The 23,216-nt window shown below is 33.3% G+C and overlaps 1 protein-coding gene across 2 annotated transcripts; it reads right to left on the reverse strand.

Moving 5' to 3' along the window:
* Nucleotides 1–10,040: 10,040 nt before the first annotated feature.
* On the reverse strand, nt 10,041–17,413 carry LOC120085288 (DNA cross-link repair 1A protein). 2 transcript variants are annotated; one of them, XM_039041201.1, is made up of 11 exons: nt 16,425–17,412; nt 15,954–16,124; nt 14,865–15,260; nt 14,551–14,614; nt 13,236–13,453; nt 13,017–13,130; nt 12,481–12,586; nt 12,090–12,301; nt 11,263–11,366; nt 10,487–10,716; nt 10,041–10,388 (listed from the first exon to the last, which is right to left on the reverse strand). In XM_039041201.1, the coding sequence occupies exons 1-10, from the start codon at nt 17,253–17,255 to the stop codon at nt 10,572–10,574; spliced, it is 2,361 nt and encodes a 786-aa protein (XP_038897129.1). In that variant the 5' UTR covers nt 17,256–17,412; the 3' UTR covers nt 10,041–10,388; nt 10,487–10,571. The 2 variants fall into 2 exon arrangements, with proteins under 2 accessions (XP_038897129.1, XP_038897130.1); XM_039041202.1 differs by lacking the exon at nt 10,041–10,388 and having other exon boundaries at nt 10,584–10,716; nt 11,263–11,311; nt 16,425–17,413.
* Nucleotides 17,414–23,216: the final 5,803 nt, after the last annotated feature.

The following is a 23,216-nucleotide window of genomic DNA, read 5'->3' on the forward strand; positions in this document are numbered from 1 at the left end:
TTGGGGTAATTGGCAATTGTAAGCTAATACAGATTCCAGGTAATCTTGGGTTAAGTTAACCTATACACCAACGTTCTACTTTTAATTATTGCATCAAAAGTAAATTCATATTATACGATAAAGTAGTCAAATGAGAGTGTCTCTTTTTGTTTATAATGCAATATTCTATATGTAGAGCAAACACAAATGAATCATGTGTTTCATAATTATATTTTAAGATGAAAAGTCTTAAATATATTTAACTTAAAAATTTACTATTTGTTATGAAGTTATTGTTTTTTTTTTTTTTATTTGTAATAGAATGTATTTGTTTAGAAGGCTAATATAAATGTAGTAATGTTTTGGTTGTATGTGTTAGATGTTTTTTTAGTAATTGTGGGTTGATTTGATAAATAAGCAATCATATAGTATTGAAAATTTTGTTCCACAGCCATAGTGTGTATGTACAGTAGGATGTGCCAAAGCATAAGATTAGTTTGTGATCCATAATATCACATCAATTCTTAACTTTTAGAAAGAAAGGTATGAAGAACACATAGACCCATATGAAAAGTAGCAATATGGCAATATTAAGGGAAAAAAGGTAGCAATATGGAAATTTTCAACACAGTTTGACTCAAATAAAAAGAAAAAATTGCAAATTTCACCACAACATGACTCAAATTTCACCCATCTATTTGAGGATTGTAATATAATATTATTTTGTTCTTTAAAATTCAAAGTAACGAAATATGAAAAGATTACATTAAAACTTTTTTTTTTCTTTTCTAAAGTAACTAGAAATGGAATGGTAGTTTAGGGCTTGTTTAGTAAGTAATCTAAATTATGTTTTTATTCTCTCAAACTCATTGAGTTTAACCTAAGCTTGGTAGCAATTTAAGTTTTGTTTTTTAACATGGATTTCAAATTATGTGAAACAAACCATTCAAATTCCAAAAATAATATTTCATGTTTTGAAATATAGATCTCTCCCTCCGGCCCAACACAGGAAAGATTCAATCACATCCATGATCACTTGAACCTCATCCTGATAAACTTACTATAAAGCTCAATCTTGCTTCCGGGAACTACTTTAGTTAACATATCTACACTGTTCTTGTCGGTTTGGACTTTCTTCATATTCAATCTCTTCTCTTCAATTACATCGATTAGCCAATGATTCTAATGTCAATGTCTTTAGTACAAGCATGATATATTGAATTCTTGCTCAAATCCGTAGCACTCTGACCACCACAAAATATTACATACTTACATTGCTTCAAACTCAATTCTTGAAGGAAACTTTTAAGTCATAACATCTCCTTGCTTGCTTCTGTTGCTGCAATATACTTTGTCTCGGTTGTGGACAATGCTACGCATTTTTGTAGCTTGGATTGCCATGAGAAGCCTCCCCCAAAAAGGTAAACACATAAACTAAGGTAAACTTTCTATTGTCAAGATCACCTGCCATGTCTGCATCAGTATAGCCTTCGAGCATAGGTTTGTCACCTCCATAACACGAACTCAATTTAGAGGTGCCTCGCAAGTATCTGAAGATCTACTTCACTACTTCCTAGTGAGTCTTACCTAGATTGGATAGAAAACGATTCACTAGACCGACTGCATGTGTAATATCAGTTTTAGACACATCATAGCATACATCAAAGAACCAACAGCAGAAGAGTAAGGAATGGATGACATAACTTCTTTCTCTTTCTCTATTGTAGGGCAAACTCTCTTACTTGGCTTAAAGTGAATTGCTAGTTGTGTACTAACAGGCTTACCATACTTCATATTGAACCTTTCCAGCACCCGTTCAATATACTTCTCCTAGAATAACCACAATTTCCTAGCTTTCCTATCACGAGCAATCTTCATACCAAAGATTTGCTTTGCATGACCTAAGTTTTTCATGTTAAATGACTTGGATAAGTCTTTCTTCAAATTTTGAATCATATCTATATCTTGTCCAACTATCAACATATCATCTACATATAAAAGAAGAATGATGAAGTTGTCTGCAGGGAACTTTCTAAAATATACACAAGAATCAACGGTAGTTCATTTATAATCATTGCTTATCATAAACGAATCAAATGTACCACTGCCTTGGTGCCTGTTTAAGCCCATAAAGACTCTTTTTCAGCTTACAAACAAGTTTATCTTTCCCTTTTTCTTCAAATCCTTCATATTGCTCCATGTCTCTTCATACAAGTCACCATGTTAAAAAGCGGTTTTTACATCAAGTTACTCTATCTCAAGATCAAGACTTACTGCTAATCCTAAAACTGTTCCAATAGATGTCATTTTGACCACTGGAGAGAATATCTCATCAAAGTCAATGCCCTTTTTTTGGTTGTATCCCTTAACTAGTAATTTGGCTTTGTATCTCACTATCTTCTCACCATCCTTCTTGTACTTGAAACCTCATCTATTTTTCAATACTTTCTTGCCCTTTGGACACTTCATTAGCTCATAGGTTCCATTCTTTTCCAGGAAATTTATCTCCTCCTTCATTGCATTGAGCCACTGGTCTTTTTCATCATGAGACAAGACCTCTTGGTAGTTCTCTAGCTCTCCATCTTTACTAACTAGAATGAACTTTGAGCTTGGATACCTTGTTGAAGGTTTACGCACTCTAGTAGACGTTCGAGCCTGAATATCCGCCACTTGGAGAATAGGTTGTTCCCTCTGCTCGTGAACTTCTCCATGAATCACTTCCTCATGAATTTCTTTATCAAATGAAGACTCATCAAGATCATCATCATCAACATGATCTAGTACATTACCATCATGTTGTATCTGTTGGATTTTATGTCCTAAAACTCGTGGTTTGTAAACAATAAACTTATTTGTTAATCAATATAAATGCTATTGAAGTTTGATTCAATAAAGTTGTTATTGAATGTTTGAATTGCTCATTTCATTTTAGAAATAACCTAAATCCAATAAACTAATATCCATGACTATTACATGAGTACTTGAACTTTATGTAGAGACATAAGAGTAGATCAAGTTCGAGCAAATAGCCAAAATGGTCTATAATATACGGATAAGGCTGGATAACTTATTCTGGGGACACTATCGGATGCGTTCCACTTTGTAGATGTTGCAATTGTTGTAAAGTACTACAAACGAAGTGATCATGATTCGTTCATATGGAAACATGCGAATAAGGGCGTCCTATGCAAAGATTTTGTATAAGAACAGACCAAGAAATAAGTCATTCTTACTTTATAACGTTATTTACTGTTTAAGACTAACTATTTCAAAGTGATGACGTAGGTAACTTGGCCTTAATCTTGAGCTAACTATGAACTCCTGTTTATTCGGGATTATCCTTAGATTTGCATGAGTGAGCGTTGGCTCAATAATACCCTCCCATTTCAAGGGTAAGACCGAGTAGATAGCTAGGGATATAGGGTGCAAGATGAAATTCACTCCTACCCGTTTTTAGGGATAGTAGAGAGGTTGTTCCTTGAAGTGTTAACTCTAGGTCTTAAACAAGGGGCCCCACCCTCTCACTGGCCCAAAAGGGACTCCGTTTGGTGATTGAATTACAAACCAATTGTCCATTTAAGAATCAGTGGGACTTAAGGAACAAGATGTAATCTCGGGGATAAAACAGCTTTTTGACCCAGTCATTATTACGAACAACCTGTGAAGATTGACTTACTAATTATGGTTATATCAAGTGGACATAATCATATTTACAGTGGAGGGAGTGCAACTACTGGACTTTAATGGAGTGACCTGATAATTAACAAATGTTGGTTAATTAGGTTAAATAGTTTAGCCGGTTAATCTCATATCGTTGGAGCTCATGATCTGTAAGTTCATTAGGTCCCCTACTAATTCACAAATGAATTAAATCTTAGAACAGCATGTTGAGAGAATTTGAAACATTCAAATTTGAATTAAGAAAATTATTAATAATATGTGATATAATTAAACGTTTAATTATCGAATTAAATGAAATTGGAGAATTAGATCATATTTAAATTTGATTTAAATATTGATTATATGAATAGAGCTTCATGGTTATAGAATTGGTGTTTAATATTTGATATTAAATTAATCTAATTAATTAAATAGTTTAATTAATTATTTGGAATTAATTTTATTAAAAAATATTTGTTTGAGTTAATTTTGGTTTAAATTAATTTTAAAAAATTTTCCAATTTTTTAAATTTGATTTCAAATTATTTTTTTGGTTTAAAATCAATTAAATTGTGAATTGGATTTCAATTTTAAGAAATTGATTTTAAAAAACGAAATTGGAAAATTTGAACTTAATGGGTTTATCCCACATGAAACACCCAATTTCCACTCAAATCTTTGTGCTTTGATGTTAAATTGTGAGACAAGTGAGTGGCAAAAAGAATTTGATCTAGATCAAATTTATTTTCAACCGAAGACAATCATGCATGTTGAATTTGAAAGGAAAATTTGAAGAAAGAGTTCTTCAACCCTTTAACACGAGAAAAACCAATTTTTCTCCAACTTCTCCTTAAATTTTTTTATCATTTTGAGTTCCACCACCCAATCTAAGGTTCTAGAGAATAGTAGGGAAGATCAAGTGGTGGTCTACGTCCTTTTGGAGTGAAGAATCAAGTTGAATTCGTGGATTGAAGGAGTTCTACAAAGGTATATCATCAAACCCTATTTTAAGTTCTTTGAACATACTTTCTTAATTGCTAAAATTGATGAATTAGAGTGCTTAATGTTTCTATTTGCTTCCGTTAATTGCATGCTAACTCCAACGGTATCTCACCAACATCATCATGTAATCATCAACATTCTCATTTGTCGGCTGAACAACAGAAGGAGTAGGAGTAGGAGTAGAATCATTAGTAGTATCAAAACACAACTCTGAAGTAGAAATGTACCTTGTACTAAGAAGATCTACACCTTTCTCGTGCTCAAAGAATACAACATCTCTACTTCTCACTACCTTTTTCTTTTATGGATGAGCCTATAACCATACTCTTCATCCCTATACCCAACAAAAACACATGGACTGGTCTTCGAGTTAAGCTTTAATCTCTGTTCTTTAGGCATATGCATATATGTCTTGCTGCTAAAGACTCCGAGATTCAAATAAGTGGGATCATGTCCCTTCAGTGCTCTCTCCGGAATATCTAGACCAAGAGGAATTGATGGAGACCGATTAATCAAATACACGAAAAATTGTACTGCTCCACCTAAAAATGCCTTAAGAAGATCAGACATTCTAAGCATACACCTTACCTTTTCTACAATGGTTTTGTTCATCCTCTTAACAACTCCATCGTGTTGTGGTGTGTCAGACTTTGCCTTCTCATGTTTAACGTCATGTTGTGAACAATAATACTTGAATTCATTCAAAGTATACTCATTACCATTGTCAGATCGAAAACACTTCAATTTTCTTTCGGTTTCCCTTTCTACCATGACATGAAACTTCCTCGAAATCTCTTTTGTCTTCAACATATATACCCAAGTTCTTCGAGTAGCATCATCAATAAAAGTGACAAAATATTTATTGCCACCAAGGCCTACAAATATCATAATGTATTAACTCCAATTTTCCTTACTTTTTGGTGGACTTCCCAGAAAAGGAAATTCTATGTTGCTTATCTGCCAAACAATGATCACAAGGGTCAAGAGAAACTGTCTTATCAACAGGGATAAGAGATTTACTTGCCAACAATTTAATCCTCTTATCGCTTATATGCCCTAGCCTTTAATGCCACAAATTCGAAGAATTCTTTTCTTCTACTACATTCAACTCAGAAGAATATATGCTCAAGTTTGTTTTATACAAAGAGCAACACAACTCAACTCAAACAATTATTATTGAACACTTAGACAATTTTCACTTACCATCACAAAAGGTATGTCGAAATCCTTTTTAATCAAGGACATTTGCAGACAACAAGTTAAGGCGTAAATCAAGCATATAGCACACATTCTTTAATGTAAGCGTGCACCTAACACTTGTCTTCACACGAATATCATCTAAACCCCAACTATACTGGTTGAGCTTTCATTTCCCATCTTCACACTACCAAAATCACAAGATTGATAGTTCATGAAATACTATCTTTTGGAAACACAATAGTGAAGCATTTGAATCTACCACTCACTTGTGTTTGAACTCTCTACATGATGACACTCACTGGTTGCACAAATCAAGTTGACAACATTATCACTCTAGGATATAATTGCTGCAATATTTTTATCATCTTCTTCTTTTTGTGAGTCTTGCTTCTTACTTTGTTCTTTCTTCCAACAATAGCAAAACTTTTTTATATAGCCAGGCTTGTTATAGTAATAACATGTCCTAGTCTCTTTGTCTCTAGACTTGAACCTCCCTTTTGAGTTACCGTGGTCTTTAGGTCCCTACTCTTATTTCTTCCACAATTTTAAGCAACAAAAGCATGTGAATTATTAGCTCCTATCTCCTTTCTCTATCTCTTCATTAAACATGTTTTGGTTGATAACATCCAAGGACAAAACACCTTCTGGGGCAGAGTTACTAATAATCACAACCAAGGTTTCCCAACTGTCTAGCAAATAACTCAACAAGAACAGAGTCTACAATTTATCATCAAAATCAATCTTCAAAATAGTCAACTTATTGATAATATCCTGAAAGTCACTCAAATGCTCAGAAACAGACTTCCTGCCCTTCGATTTCAAATTAACAATAATATAAGTTTATTATGTGTGGTCTTCCTTTCATAAAGACCTTCCAATTTCTTCCACAACTCATATAGGTCAGACTCCTTAGACACGTGGTTGAAAATTTTAATATCAACCCACTGTCTAATAGTCACCAAAGTTTTTCTCTTTAACTTTCCCCAATCTTTTTCTTCCATCTTCTCTAATTTTGCAAGTTTAGAAATTGTGTCAACTGCTTTTGTGGTTGTTTCAATTTGATCAAACAAATTTTTACAATACAACAAATCCTCCATCATCGGTCTCCAGATGAAATAATTGGTTGATGTCAGTTTTATCGTTGAACTACCTCTACCATTACTAGTAGACTCCATACAATGATTAAATTAAAACTCTCTTTGATACCAACTGATAGGACCCAAACAATATAACATCAATCCACTAGGATCTCCTCCAAAACAAACAACCAAATAATTGTTCTCCGAAACACCACAAATAAATCATCAAAGCAAAGAGCACACACGAATTATATGTGAAAAACCTCTTCGATGTAAAGTGTAAAAACCACAGGACTCGTGAGGAATCCACCCTCGTCAACTTTTTTTATTATGATAAAATTGAGGGGGGAAAACTCAAATCAGTTATACAAAAGTTCACTACCCACCAATACTTTCATACATAAAAGATGAACACTTAGAGATAAAAAGAATGAAAATCACCCAATTTTACAAATTTTGTTCGGCAACGATTATGGACAAACTAGAGCTCCAAAACAATCCAACCATTCAAAACGAGACACTATGTGTCCCAAACAAGCTAACCAAATTTCAGCACGAACAAATGGTTCAAACTCTGAAAATCAACAACTTTGTGGAAATTGTCACTAAAAAACTAAACTGTTGTTTTTCTCTCTGATTTTCTACTTTTTTTTTTTCATTCTCCTTTCCTTAGGTCATCTCCATATCACATAAAAGAAAACCTAGGCCTTTTAAGATGAACTAACCCAAAAAAATAGTCATAATTGGGCTCACAAAATACAAGTTTAAAATAAAGTCTTGCTTATGCAACAAATGGGCCGGACAACCACAACAAAATCATGTATGATGAAAATATAAAATATTAATAAATATAATATTTCATTTTATAAACTCATGTTGCAAAAATTGGTATCATATAAAAATATTGAGTTTCTATTTAGTCAACCGATTTATTTGCGTAACAAATTTCATTTAATCTTCACTGATATCTACAATAGGGACTATTAAACACTTTTAAAAGCTTATAGACTAAATAGATACAAACTTGAAAGTTCATAAACTAAATTTGTAATTTAACATATTTTTAAAATAAAACATGATCACAAATAAATTAATTGTAAGTTATAGCTATAATTAGTTTTAAAGTTTATAAATTTATTATCAAACACATTTTGAACAATTGTTGAAGGAAAAATATCAATTTATACCCCTAAATTTTGTAGGAGGTATAAACTAAAACACTTCCTAAATGTTTAACCTTCCTAAATGTATTATCTCACACCCTCCTCAAATTTTATTTGACCAATATCGCATAAAACTTATAATAAGAGTTGATTAAACTCCAAAATTTTGTGTCAATCAATTTTAACCTTTAATTACAATTACCTTTGAACATATGAACATCATATATATATATTGATTTTCAAATGTGTAGATTTTTTCAAGTGTTGATTTTACAAAATAGATAATTAAAGTAAATGCATGAATAATTCTCAAACAAGATTTTTCCAAACAAAACGTAATAGTCTAAATTGTTTCATTTATTAAAATTTAATAATTTAATTGACATAATTATAATTTCACACAAGGATTTCCCACATAATGTAATGGATGCCATAAATTGATATACTTACAAAAATTCATGGTTTAAATTTATACACTTATTAATCAATAATTTAAATTGATACAACTACAAAAGTTTAAGAATATAAATTAATATTTTCTCAAAACTATCAAATATATATCAAATAATTATTTAAATTAAATTTTAATTTATCAATACAGTACTAATACTGTAAACATATATGAAAATATAATATACAATTCTATTTTTATTTCATCCTTCACATTTCTTTTTTCAGAGTGGCTACTATATAGGTCGTTAGCTTCTAAAATTATGCACTTGTTTTTATACGAAACAAGAGCGACAAAAAACGTGACGCGGCAGAAATTGGTTGGTCTTATTAAATGCAATAATATATAATCTCTTTTATATTATGGGTGCTCACATTGTATACGTCATACTCATACGTGTTTTTTCTTTTTTGGGTGAATATATCTGTCTCATCCTATTATGTTAATTTTATAATATATATTTTCTTTCACGAAAAATGTTATAATATATTTTCTGTTCAAAAACAAATGTTAAAATGTAAAATTGAAATTATATCGTAGCTTTTAAAAATATTTATAAAATATGATACTTTTAAAAATATTTAGAAAATTATTGAAATTTTCTAACAATTTATCATCTCTTCTCTTCTCTTCTCTTCTCTCCCTTCCAATAATCTCCACTTGTGATTCATATATTTTGAATTTTTTATTTAAATATTGTAGTTGGTAAAAATATTTAGTATAATATAGTTGGTTTTAAAATGTTTAGAAAAATAAAGTTTAGTAATCAAATCTCTGTCTTGTGATCAGATTTGGAGAGAAGAAAAAAAAAAAGATGAGTTTTGAACTCATAACTCAATAACCGACAAATTAATTTGATCACACGGTAGAGATTTAACTATTGACAACTATATTTTTCTAAATGTTTTTAAACCAACTATATTATCCTAAATATTTTTACCAACTAAATATTTAAATAAAAGATCCAATGTTAGAATATGTTTTATAATATTATGACTGAGAATATGAGTTTTAAGGCATGGTTGTGAACATATGCCCATTTTTTTCTCTAATGAATTTTATAAATTAATTTTTAACATAAACTAATAAGATATATCAAATATTGTTATAAATTATCGATTTTATTAAATTGCATTATATAGATAAATATATTAGGTTGGTAACTTGGTATTTGTTTGTAGAAGTATGTTTGATTTCTTGTTTTGTTTAATTAGTCCACAACCCCATTGATATTATAATGAATAATCAATCTTATACTGAAAATTTTAGTTCCACAAACACTGCAATTATTTGTGAGTCTACACATATCAACTCTCAATAGAAAAGTAATATTAAAATTTAAATTCTAATGTTTAAAAAAAAACAAAAAAAAAAACAAAACAAAACAAAAACAAGCAAATAAACGAAGACGTAATATGAAAGAATGTCTAAGCAATCAGTACTGTCTGGATGAAGTACTAACTATAAATAATATAATAAACCAAGAGATGACAAAGATTAGATCAAATGAAAACGGAATATGCAAGTGTGCAAATATAGCTAGGCAGACTAATGAATATGAATACAACATTGTGCATATAGCATTTATAATTTGCATATTACTAAATCAAAAGTTACATAAGCTATTCAATTGAATATCTAAATTGACACAGAATATTGAGAGTAAATCATCTAATAAGGCCAACCAAGTTCCTAGGATCCTAAGCTAGTATATATATAATTATAAATATAAGAGTCAATCTAAGCATACCTCAAATCAAGATACGATTGACCTTCGGGTGCCTTTCAGCCACAATTATGACCATTAGGAGCCAACAATATGCGTATGGTTTTGGCTTGGTTGGCAATACAAACCTAATAAACCACAAACAGTTTACTAAAATCAGATGATTATATAAAAATGGCTATCTAAAACTGAAAGAGATGATCAATAGTGGTAAAATTTAACTTACGTGAATCTGCAGATTTGATTTCAATATATGTAGTGCAGTTGAAAATGTGAGAGGCCCAACCATTATTAGGAGTGTGGTCAACAAATTAAGATGACAAAAGCGAGATCATGGCACGGGCCGAGTCAGGTCCATGATTATTCACACTTGGTATTATGTTCACAGGAGATACAAGCTTTACAAAATCCTTCAGTTCTGTGAAGCTGCTATGCTCACTATATGGCACCTCATATCTGTATATAAATGTTAAATTTTAAATTTTAAAATGCAAAATTATATTGAAAAAAAAAGTAAAAACATTAATAGATATAGTATTTTATGTTATAAACACAATTTGTTTTTGTTAAACTAAAATATGTATTATAAATTATATGATATTACAAAATTTTAACATAATCAACTTAATATTCAGTGAGTAACTATAACTAGGTTTTTTTTTTTTTTATGAAAACAACTTTAATTGAGAAAAAAATGAAAGAATACACGAACATACAAAAAAACAAGCCCACAAAAAAAGAAACTCTTTTTTACAAGGGCCTCCAACTATGCAAGATCATGCCTATAGAAAATATATTATCAAACAAATTGTTATTAAATTAGAATCCACAAGTTTGTTAATTTCATCCAATACCTTGTTTCCAAATTTCTGTTTTTCCTAAAATAGTCGGACTATCCAAATGAACAAGGCCAAATAATGAATAGATCCAAGAAATTTATTGTATGAAGCATGCTGAAAACATCTTTCATCAAATCTAAAAACAAGTTCTATAAAAATTTACCTTATAATTGTACCTTGCTGCCACCTTCTCCCAGGAGATTTTTTCTTTCCTTTTGAAAGTGCCCAGCCGGTAGGAGAGAAAGCAACTATAAGATTGAATCGATTCTGGATACAATAAAATCAACCAATGCAATGTTTTCCAACTTCAGAAGAAACTAAAGTGAAATTTAGTGCATCCTTGAACTGTTCTGAACTTGGGATCAAGCGAAATATTGTGACATGCTTGAGACAACCAGAGTGGAAACGATAAAAATAGTTGGATAAAATTTACATTAGTTGTCATTTCTTTCACACGATTATTTGGATAAGTTCGTACATTTTCAACAATGCATGTACGGAGATCTTTTCTACTAACATCAAGCCTATGGTGAACAACAAATGCATGAGTTGAACCCCTTTTTTAACTCTTAGGTGTTTGAAGCAAGAGGAGAGTTGTTTAGTCATGGAGCTCATATTGTAAGGAGTTAATAAGGCATAAGATTGATGTATTTTATTTGTAGGGCCCACGAACTCTTTATGTCAAATAAGGAGTAGAATTAACAACTCGACTCTTCTCAACTTCGCCTCCGTAGGTCAAACACCGCTTATAGTTTCTACAACAATATATAATGTGTGTGCCGAGTGAACTGATTCAAGAAAACGCACACATCTAGAAATCATAATACATTGGGACTGCAAATCCTGTATACTAAAGCTGGTCAAAACCTCATTAGTAATTACGTGCAATGCAAATAGGTAAGTGAATCGCAATCATGTGAAACATGCAAATGAGGACAAATGAGGACGTTATAAAGCCTAGTAAAATGAGGATTAAATTGCACTACTCACTGCATATTGATTTGACACATGCTTCAGTCGTTTGAAGCTTGCAAGTGTCCACAGAGGTACAACATGTATGTGGCTTTCCCGTTCATTCACTGTAAACCACTGCATGTCCTCTGCTGAGAACCCCAAGCATTTCAAAATCCTTAACTTTGCTGCAGTTACATACACCTTCTTGCGCAAGACACGAGCAACTTCCAAAAAAAGTCGTTCCTTTCCTGTTAGGAATAACTGAAGATATTTAGCAGTTCGTGCAATCTTTTTAAGCAAAGTTAGAAACAAGACAAAGCATCATGGTAAGAGTATATCCCATGACCAAAAAAGAAGAAAAAATACAGACCATGCAATGCACAGCGCGAAGTAAAAGCTAAGACTGAAATTTATGTCCAAATTTTACCGATGGTATAACATCCAATCAGGAAAAGAGTTTTAGGGTTGAAAGCTTCGGCTTGAATGGCATCAATTACAAATTGTATAACGGTCTCCTGCTTTGGGAAATCATACTGCAGCAAGTAATCGATGAAAGAGAATTAAATGGTAATCACATATCATAAGAAATGAAAAAACAGCACTATACTTGGACGCCCATGATGACCTTTGAGAACGTGGACACAAGTACGAGGAACATTACGTATGTGGATGCATACATCTCAAACTTAAGAATGGAAATTTAATTGAGCAATTACGTCAACAACTATTCGGCATTTACTATTGGACATTCTCCATTTACTCAAAGCTATGACCATGTGCATATTGATCTGTAAACTCACACTACATCTACAATTAATGACTCTGAATTTGAAGCATAGTTTTGCCTCGTACATTATGATCTTGAGCCTTACCGAAGCTAATATTTCTTTTGAGAAGACAAGATAAGTAAATCTAAATAAGCAAAGTGATAAACATAATCCTCATTCCCCATAACAGAGTTACCTGGGGATCACAATAAGTGGTATCAAGGATCAAGGTATGGATACGACATGTTTGAAAAACCGACAAGCATCCCATTTGCTCACAAAATCGAAAGTCCCCCGTATGTAGAACAGCCTGCATGATGGGAAGAAAAGTTGTACACCAAATAGAATATGAAAAGGGATGATGAGTGATTAGAATGATAATGATTAAAATAAAGAAAGCCAATTTGGACCACACCTTACCATTGGGTGGTTCAAAGAGTATGATTATTGAACCAGGGCAATGATTAGCATCAAAACAGGTTACATCTATTCCCGCAATGTTAATTTTTTGGTCGAGAGGTAAAACTTGTAACCTTTCCCATGGAATTCCAATCTTCATGTTTACTAATTTTGCTGTTATAGGCGAACAATAAATCATTCCATGACAAAATGACTTTGTCAGACCTTGATAATCTGCATAAAAGTCATATTGATGTCAGAGAAAAAGGCCATTCAGTTAATAAAAATTTGGACATCTCGTGCCTCTTTACACGTTAAGATTTGCAGCTTTAAATGAAAATATCCATCTCAAAGTTGTTGCAAACATTAAGGAACCAATCGACCTCATGTGATCAGAAATATAAAGATCTAGCAGGGCAACCTCATTAATGGATAGCAATGAGACACATGCTTAATACTCAGCATGGATTGTGCAACACAGCCACATGACAACCAAGTTTAAGAAGCTAATATCCTTCATGCAAATAATAATATTCAAAGAATCAAGTTTATTGATGTTAAAAATATAGTAAATGTATAGGCAAATTATTGGTCGTAACATGTCTCGTAGTATATGAAGAAAAGCCAAAAATAATCGAACAAACAAATTAACATCTTATAAAAGATATTCTTTTTTTACAAGAGATCCTGTACTCAAGACAACAAACCCTTGTTCTTCTCTACGTCTTTTGTTGTGGGAACACCCAACGATAACATGACTACACAATTTGAACACGTGCAAAAGTTATTCAAAATTATAAATCATCTAATAGGAGATAAAATAGATGAATGTCAGAATGTAAAAGCATCCTACGTGTGTAGCTCACAAATACACCAGGCATTTTAGAATATATAATGTGAAACAGGGCATAAGTACACTGCTCAAAATAAAGTTTTCATGCTTCACATTATAACCCTATAATTCATAATAGAAAGGAAAGCAGCAGAGAAATAAATGGAAACATATCTAAGCTCTGCATATGGTAAATGTAAGTTTAGCCTAATTATTGAAAAATTATTGGAGAAAGAATAATTTAAAATTTTCAAGGAATGACGCTTCTTAGGCTTCAGTAAACACTTAAAACGATTATGTGCTACATATAATCAAAGGTTTTTGAAGAGTATCATGGAAAAGGTCAATTATGTTTCACACATACTCATATTGAAACTATGAAGACTGAAGAGAAATACCGATTGAGTTGGATTTCTTCGGCAAATTTCACTTTCGTCTGACTCACCTTATGACTAAAAATGACACAGTGAAAAGGAGAGAGAACTAATTTTTAACTTACGATCCATATGAAAGTGAGTAAGAAACCAATGGAAACAATCTCCTCTAAGATGTCGAAAAGCATCCTGCAGATATAACAATACGTAGCACTTAGCAATGGAATATGTCCATACATAACCATCTTTTAACGAGTAGTAATATCGACATGTATTGAACAGGAAGAAGACGATCTCCATAAAAGAAGACTTCATTTTCTTTCCCAACTAAACGGCCATGCAATCCAATATAACGAATTCCTAGTTTAAAAAATAATATATAAACAAATAAAGCACTAACGGACAACAAACAACTGTTCATCAAATTAGAATTACTCACCACCCTAAATGGTGTCCCTGGTATACAACTCCAGACGGGAACATTTCCAAGCTTCCCATTTCTTACATTTCTTTTTGCAGTTTTACCTTTGTTAAGAGAGTCGGGTATTTTTTTCCCCACATCTTTCTGACCACTAGAGATGTTGCATGCATTTTTCTTATTAGTGGCAAAGCCAGGGAAATAATCAGTGATCAGCTTATTCGCAGGTGTTCTATTAGTTCCCTTGATTGATCCTTCACGCCCATCTGAACCATTGTTACTCTGTTGCCCAGTACCAGAAGGAGCATGTGAATTCGTGCAAGTTTCAACGGCAGCAGATTCTTTTCTGAGTTCGGAGAGAGCATGTGTGATCTTCCTTCGGGGGCCAAGTGCAGTGATACCCATATTATTGAGATCCTTCAAAGTAGAGATTTGCAAAAATCAGAATCCAAAACCGAGAGAGATTGATTGAGTGAATTGGGGAAAATTCACCCGGAAAGATAATCTAAAATTCTAATAGATGAAATTTCAGTTAAAAAGAAAAAAGAAAGAAAAGAGAGGATTTTTTTTATAAGAAGCAATTACATTTTTGTATGAAATTTACAAATGAAGGGCGCAGCCCAAATAAAAAAAGTTACACCGCAGATTTTTCAATTAGTCAGAACTCAAAAGAGGAGAGAATAAGATCTATATAGCAGTGCATTACAGTAAGACAGAGGAGGAAAAAAAATATATGATAAAAAAAAGCTATGATAGAAGAAGAGGCGGTTGTTGCACTCCCTCCAAATTGTTCAAATAAAAAAAAGGCCCGAATGAGAAACCAACTTATTAAATAATCATGTGGTTATCCCTCTCCATAGAAATAACATCAGATAATCTTTTACTTGGATAAATAATAGTTCTTTCGTTAATATAATGATATCTAGTTGTACAACTCTGTTTGATAAATTCATAAGCTTTCTTTGATATGTAGATGAACTTTATCATGAATTAATTTCTTATGATGAATGGATAACTATCATAAAGTAGCAATTAGCTAACAATAAATTTAGGCATGCAGAATATCTCAGAGACAAAAACATTCATACAATAAGCCTTGAAGAAGCACACCTCATCTGTCAACCACTGTAACGCATCCCAATCGATCTCCTCCCTAACAAAAATGTCTTGATATCTCGATAAACCAAGATCATGCAACCATCTTAGAACATTTGAAAATCTGGAATTATCACCTGACTGTTGAGGGCCTAAAGTTTGCTTTTTATCAGGGGTGAGAGCAGCCTGCGTGTGAAATTTAAGATTCAAAATTTTCATGACTTGAATATGTATATGGTAGCTCATAGAATCTCAACGTTTAAGCTAAAATTTTCAACAATCCCATACCAGAAGTTCACACTAGTAGCAAGCAGACAGAAAAAAAAAATGGGGAAATAATGAAGCAAGAAGAAATTTATCACGGGTAGAAGCATAACATTCGGTAAACTATTACGTATAGGCACCCAGTTGCATTTATTTCAAAATTATAAATAACAACAAAAAACAGTTCAGACTTGTAAAGTGGATAAAGTTATCTGGACTCACATTTTGAGCTTGGGCGTCCTCTTTGTCAATACATTCATTGGTGTGAACAAGACGTTGCTCGTCACTAAGATCAGAAATATCAACCCCACAAAGAGGACATTGAATCAGACCTTCTTCATCCATCAGAAAATCTGTTGCCTCGGTACCAAATCCCACTCCACTAATACCGCCTTCCTCATCCAGTTCCGAATGCAGATTGAGCAACAAGTCTAGCTCTGTATCCGACTCAAAACCATCATTGCTCACTTTGTCAACTCCACTTCCACTGACCCCAACATCGCAATCTACTCTCGAATTCACTAACCTAGATTCAATTGAATTGACCAGGTAGCCCCCCTTTCCCTTCGACCCCTTACATTCATCCATCGCACCAGAAAAACCATCATCCCCATCAACTATCTCCTCTCCCGAGTTTACATCATGAGTTTCGTAACTGCAGCCAACAATGCTCGGTTGTATCAAATCCAAACTGCAACCCAAAACAGTATCCGATGCTCTGAACACCTCACCATCATCCAAAACAACAGCGCCATTATGTCTACCAAAATTCGGCTGAAACCCAACATCGCGATGTGTTATAGAGGGAACGTTTTCCTTGCCAGTGGCGGTCGGAGCAGAAGGCTTCGGCCTCTTGGGAGCGCGAATGTGGAGGGATAAGTCGGAGGTTGCGAGGGGTTTTTGCGAGATTGAAGATCGCGAGGAGAGGACTGTCTGGGTAGAAGGAAGAAAATCGTCGTCGTCATCGGCCGCATTAGTAGGTATGTGGAATTGAGGTGATTGGGATGCAGATGACTGGTGGCGGCGGTGGGCGGCGGCGTTGAGGAGGGGCATGAGGGCTGAGGAACAATCAGTGAAGAGGGAATTGAATTGAGGGGGAAGGAAGGTGGAAGAAGAGAGGGTTTTGGAATGGAGAGTTTTGAAATAATGGCGCAAAGGAAGAGGAGGGAAATTTGGATTTTGAGCCAATGTTGCTGTTGTCTTCTCTTCCACGCCTTAGCAACACTGTTCTGCCGTGAAGATGGACCCACCCCGCTTGTAATTTATAAAAATAAGGTTGCAACCATTACGGGTTTTTTTTTCCTTAATTAAGTTTATTTCTTCTCCATCTATTCAAAAGTTAAATTCTCCCGCTTTCAAAAATAAAAATAAATTTTTAAATTTTATTTTTTTAGTTTTCAAAATTTAACTTCTTTTTTAAACCGTTAATAAAAGATAAATAATAAAATAAAAAACTTCGAGGTAAAAGTTAGGGATGGCAATAGAACCACTGGGGCAAGGATGCACTCCCCATTTCGTGTCCTTGGAAATTTTTAATCTTCGTCCCCACCTCATTTCTTATATTGGGGGTGAGAGTATGGGTCAAGAAATTCTCATTCTGAAATTCAGGTCCCTGTGAGAAAAAAGCGTCCTTTTTATTTTATTTTTTATTATTTTAAATTAACTAAATTTAATATTTACATTGAAATTATAAATTTTAGGAAAGAATATGGTATTTTAATAAATATATTTATTTAAATTAATGATTAAACAATAATTTAGTGCTTTTATTATGAATTTAATAAAAATTAAATTTATTACATTAGAAAATTAAAATTAGAAGGAAAAAATTAACTAAGCAATAGCTCAACTATATATATAACAACTAAACAAATTCGGGGTAGGGGCATGTCACACCCCTTCCTAGATTAACCTCTTAATCCAATAAGAGATATGAAAATTGTTGGGTTATATGTCTTGAAACTCACAGTTTGTAAACTTTAATCATATTTCTATTTTCAATAAAGATGCTATTGTGATTATTTCATTAAAGTTTTTATTAAACATATAAATTGCATTTATAGATTCCCAAATCCAATAAACTAAACGAACTTATGGCTATAACATGAATATTTTTAAAATTTATGTAGAGACATAAAAATGATCAAATTTAAGTATATAGCTAAAACGGTCTATAAATATATGGATAAGATTGGGTATTTTATCATGGCGACACTATGGATGTGGCATGTTTTGTAAAACGATATAAACAATGTGATCTCAAAGTCATTCATGTGGAGACATGTGAGTGGGGGCATCCGATGCAAAAGATGTTTGCATAAGACCGGACCACGAAATAATCACTTTCTTTATAACGACCGTTTACGGTTAAAACTGACTATTTCAATTTTATTACCTAAGTTAACTTGATCTAAATTCTGAGCTAACTATGAACTCTTGTTTGTTCGATATTATACTTAATATGGATGGGTGAGAGTGGCTCAATATCACCACTTAATAAGCCTCCCATTTAAGGGTAAGATCGAATAGATAGTTGGTGACATGTAATATATATATTAAACTATACATTATATCAAATATAACACATAACTTATAAATTCTATATTGTATCAAATATAATATAACTTATAGTTCATATTATCGCACCAATGACATTTAATATAAATCTCGTTTATATTGAATTTAGTTATATGAATCAAATTCATATAATTAATGTTTGAATCATATTCGAATATTTATTTCTTCTCAAATAAACTTTATATTATGATGTATCAAAATCGTTATAGTAATAATATCAAATATAATTAGATTAAATTAATTATATCACATATAATCAATTTTCTCAATTAATTTAAATAATTCAAATTAATCCAAAAATTGATTCTCATTAATTCATGTTGAGCTACAGAGGGGACCTCATGGACCTGTAGTTTGAAGCTCCAACAGTACGTTAATAATTAATTAAACTTCTTTAATTAAATTATTCACCATTCGTTAACTGTTGGACACTCCACTAAAGACCGACAGTTGCACTATTTGTACTACGGATATATTTCTGTATCCATTAGATATAATCAGACAACGGTATGATGACCATTCACAAATTGCCCGTAAGTACAGTTGGGCCAAAATTACCATTTTGCCCCTATAGTTATATCTAACCCCTTAAGTATCACTAATCCATCTAATAAACAATAAATTATAGTTCAATTGTGATTAAATCCTTATCGGGCAAGGAGGGGGTGTGGCGCCACATTGTTCAAGCCCCAAAATTAGCCCTTAAAGGAGCAATTTATTTACTTGCCCCGACATTGGAGAAGATGTGAATTCCTTATTGTGTAATTGTATTCCCAACTCCTCAATCAGACGAATCCCCAAAATGGTGGACTTGTTGAGTCGGTGATCTGGTCACTCTCACCCACACAAATCAAAGAACCGCCTTCATAGGCAGAAGTTCACAACTCACTCGGGATTCAGATCATGTTACCTATGTTGGGATTGGTGACCTAATTCTCCCGGAGTCTCGTAGTTTGTAAATACTCTACACATTGTTATGAATAAAATAAGAGTTATTTTATTTGTATTTACTCATATCCAATAAACAAAGCTTCATGGTTATTATATGTAAACTTAAGCATGTATGTGAGATATACAAATGGATCATGCCTTAAGTGATAACCTAAAAAGGTTTGTAGTATAAGGATTAATGAGGGATACCTGGTGACACTACCTGATCCTTGCGACACTACGGATAGGGCCCGCTTTGCAGAGGTTTACAAGTGTTATGAACTACTACAAATGGTTGATCTTGACTATTCATGTGGAAACATGCAAGCGGTGGTATCCTATACAAAGAGTTTGTATAAGATCGGACCATGAGATGATTCGTCTCTCTTTATATAACGTCAATGATACTTGAGACTTACATTTCACCTAAACGACCATAGGTGACATGACCTTAATCTTAAGTGTTTTGGGAACTCCTACCTTTGAGGACGGTTCTTTGATTAGTATGGGTGAGATGGCCAGATTGTCAACTCAACAAGCCTACCTTTTTGGGGATTTGTCTGATTTGGGAGCTGGGAACTCAGTTACACAATATGGAATTTACTCCTTCCCCGAAGCAGAGGTAAGTAGATAGATTACTTCTTAAGGGCTGATCCCGGGTCTTGAACATAATGGTCACAACTTCTCTTTGGAAGAGAGCACTCAGTCATAGCAGGACTATGACTTATGTTCATTAGAAGGATCAGTGGTACTTAAGGAGTTAGATGTAATTACAGGAACAAAATGGTAAATTGGCCCAGCTGTACTTACGAGCGATATGTGAAGGGTTATCACACTGTAGATTGGTTGATATGGATACAAAATATATCTTTAGTGAGAAGAGTGCAACTGTCAGTCTTTAGTGGAGTGCCCGGCAGTTAACGGATGGTGGATCCCGTAAATAAAGAGTTTAGTCAGTTATTCACATACCGTTGAAACTTCAAGCTACAGGTCCATAAGGTCCCCTTGGTAGCTCAATGGATTCAATGTGAAAATCAGTTATTGGGATTGATTTGAAATATTCAAATTGACAAGAGGATATTCGATATAATTGGTGTGATGTATGAGATACATCAAGTGGAAGATTAATGTAAATATGATTTACATTGAGTGTCATAAGATAGAAAAAGAACAATGGTTTATATGTTTCATGAGATGAAATATTAAAAGTATAGGTTATAAATATAATATGGTAAGTTGATTATCATATTTATTTACAATAATATTAATTATTTGATAATCATCTCTATTTTTTCTAATAACCAATTGAGTGAGAGGTTATCGGTGATTTTATGGTAACCGTGAGATAAAAGGAAAATTGTTTTCCTAAAATTATAAAAGTTGCTACTTTAAAAAAGAAACTCATGACAAGGCTATCAAGTGAAATGGTTTCACTAAGCGATAGCTCATAGAAAGACTAAACGATCGTGGAGTGTCACTATACGATAGTTCTCTTAGCTGATCGTAGTTAAACGATCGTAGGGCATTGTCTATATGATAGGCTACCTTCTTCTACACGGTTGAACACAATGTCTATATGATAGACCGTGTCATCTCCCACTTGCTCAATCGTCTACACGATTATTGTTCCTTCAATCTCTTCCTCTAACCAAGTCCATACAGAGGCCACAACTCCTGGATTCTCACACCGAGAATACCAAGGTAACTATTGTGGTGGTGTCCTCACTCAACTCGATTAATATCGAGGTTCTAGAGGCAGTTCGTTGGGTTCGTGTTCGTGTGGTGTTTGCTGTGGATCGTGCTATGTTACGGTCGTTGTGTTCGAGTGTTCATGTATTACTGTCTTGGACGTTTGGAGACTGAACGAGGGAGTTTGAATAATAAGTCTTCAAAGGTATGATACTTTATCCCTTGTTTATCTTAAAGCATGTTGTAATTTCTATTTGTTACATGACCTATTAGTTTTTCGTTTCTTGACTGTAATTGTTATTGTTCAATTTCAAATGGAATTTGGAACGATCATTTCGTTGCCCATGGAAATCCTCATGTTTGATTTCCTTCAATTGGTATCAGGGTCAGATTGTTCTGATATTCCAATTTTCACTTATGTTTTAAATTTTTTTTACAGTATAGTAGGTTTTCTGCATTGCGTTTAAATGTTAAATGCATTTGTGGATGGTGTTGATGAATGTTTACGGGTTAATTGCTTATGCTTAAAGCTTTATTTCGATTATAATTTGTTAATTTGTAAGGGCCCCTGCGTTTTTGGGCATAATTAACAAGCAATCGAGTTTGTAAATCAAAGTGTTTGAGTTTGTTGAGTCATTCGTGATGAAGTTTCGAAGCATGGAGATGCGGATTTCATCGAGGACCAAAGGTTGGTCATATCGTCTAGCCTAAGGTAAACGATCGTTGGTATTTGGCTAAACGATCGTGTAGATTTTTTCTACGCGATCATGTAATATTTACTAAACGATGGGGGGAAAGTGTTTGCTATATCGCGTAGTGTTGGTTTCCCGATCACGTGGACGTTAGAGGTAAACGATCGAGTGGGAGCATTTGATGCCCATCGTTTAATAAAAAGTGTGCACACTAAATGATCGTGTAGTTAGCATGTTTCATCACAGTGTTACTAACAACATGATCACGCAGTATACGATACCTCGCGCTCGCTCAACGATCGTTTAGACGATTGTGCTTCATCGCATCGTTGTCGTTAGATGATNGTTTAGACGATTGTGCTTCATCGCATCGTTGTCGTTAGATGATCGTTTAATGCTTGCGTTGTACGTTGCACGTTGCACGATCGTGTGCCTCATGCTTCACCGCATAGTAAAGGTACACGATCGTTTAGCTCTGGAAGCATTGGTAAACGATTGAGTAAAACGTTTACTCTTTCGTGTAGGCGATTGCAAGAAGTTTAGTACACAATCAGCGGAGACGCGTTCCTTCACCCGGACGGTTCAAGACCTGGTTCACCTGTTTGAACTGGAGACTCTTTGCTATTTGTAATAGTTAGCTTTAGTTTTTGAGGATTTTGAGGCTAATTATCCCGATTCATCAACTTTTTCTTAATGTACATGTGATGTATATTGTTTATATGCCATAGTGTATGACATATAGAGTTGAAACCTGCCTTAGGTTATGCAATTATTCCTACATCATGTATTATAAGTGTTATAATATGGCATGATGAAATTACAAGAGAGCATGTGAATGCATCATGAAATATAAGAGTTATATTTATGCATGGAGTAAGCATATTCATGCATCATCTTTATATTATAAGTGTTATAGTATAAGGTGAATGGAAGCATGTTTGCCTGGTTCATTACTTGGTTGTATAAGTATTATATAAAAGTAGCAATGAATGAACAATGCATGGAGCATAACACTTAGGCCAATTTGTAAAAGTTATGAATGTCTTGTATGTGTTTGCCTCACGTTGTGGATGGTTTTTGTTGTTTCTGTTATAAGCGTTATAATGGAAATTATAACTAAAATCGA

The sequence above is a fragment of the Benincasa hispida genome, chromosome 9, assembly GCF_009727055.1.
Source record: "Benincasa hispida cultivar B227 chromosome 9, ASM972705v1, whole genome shotgun sequence".
Classification (NCBI taxonomy): domain Eukaryota; kingdom Viridiplantae; phylum Streptophyta; class Magnoliopsida; order Cucurbitales; family Cucurbitaceae; genus Benincasa; species Benincasa hispida.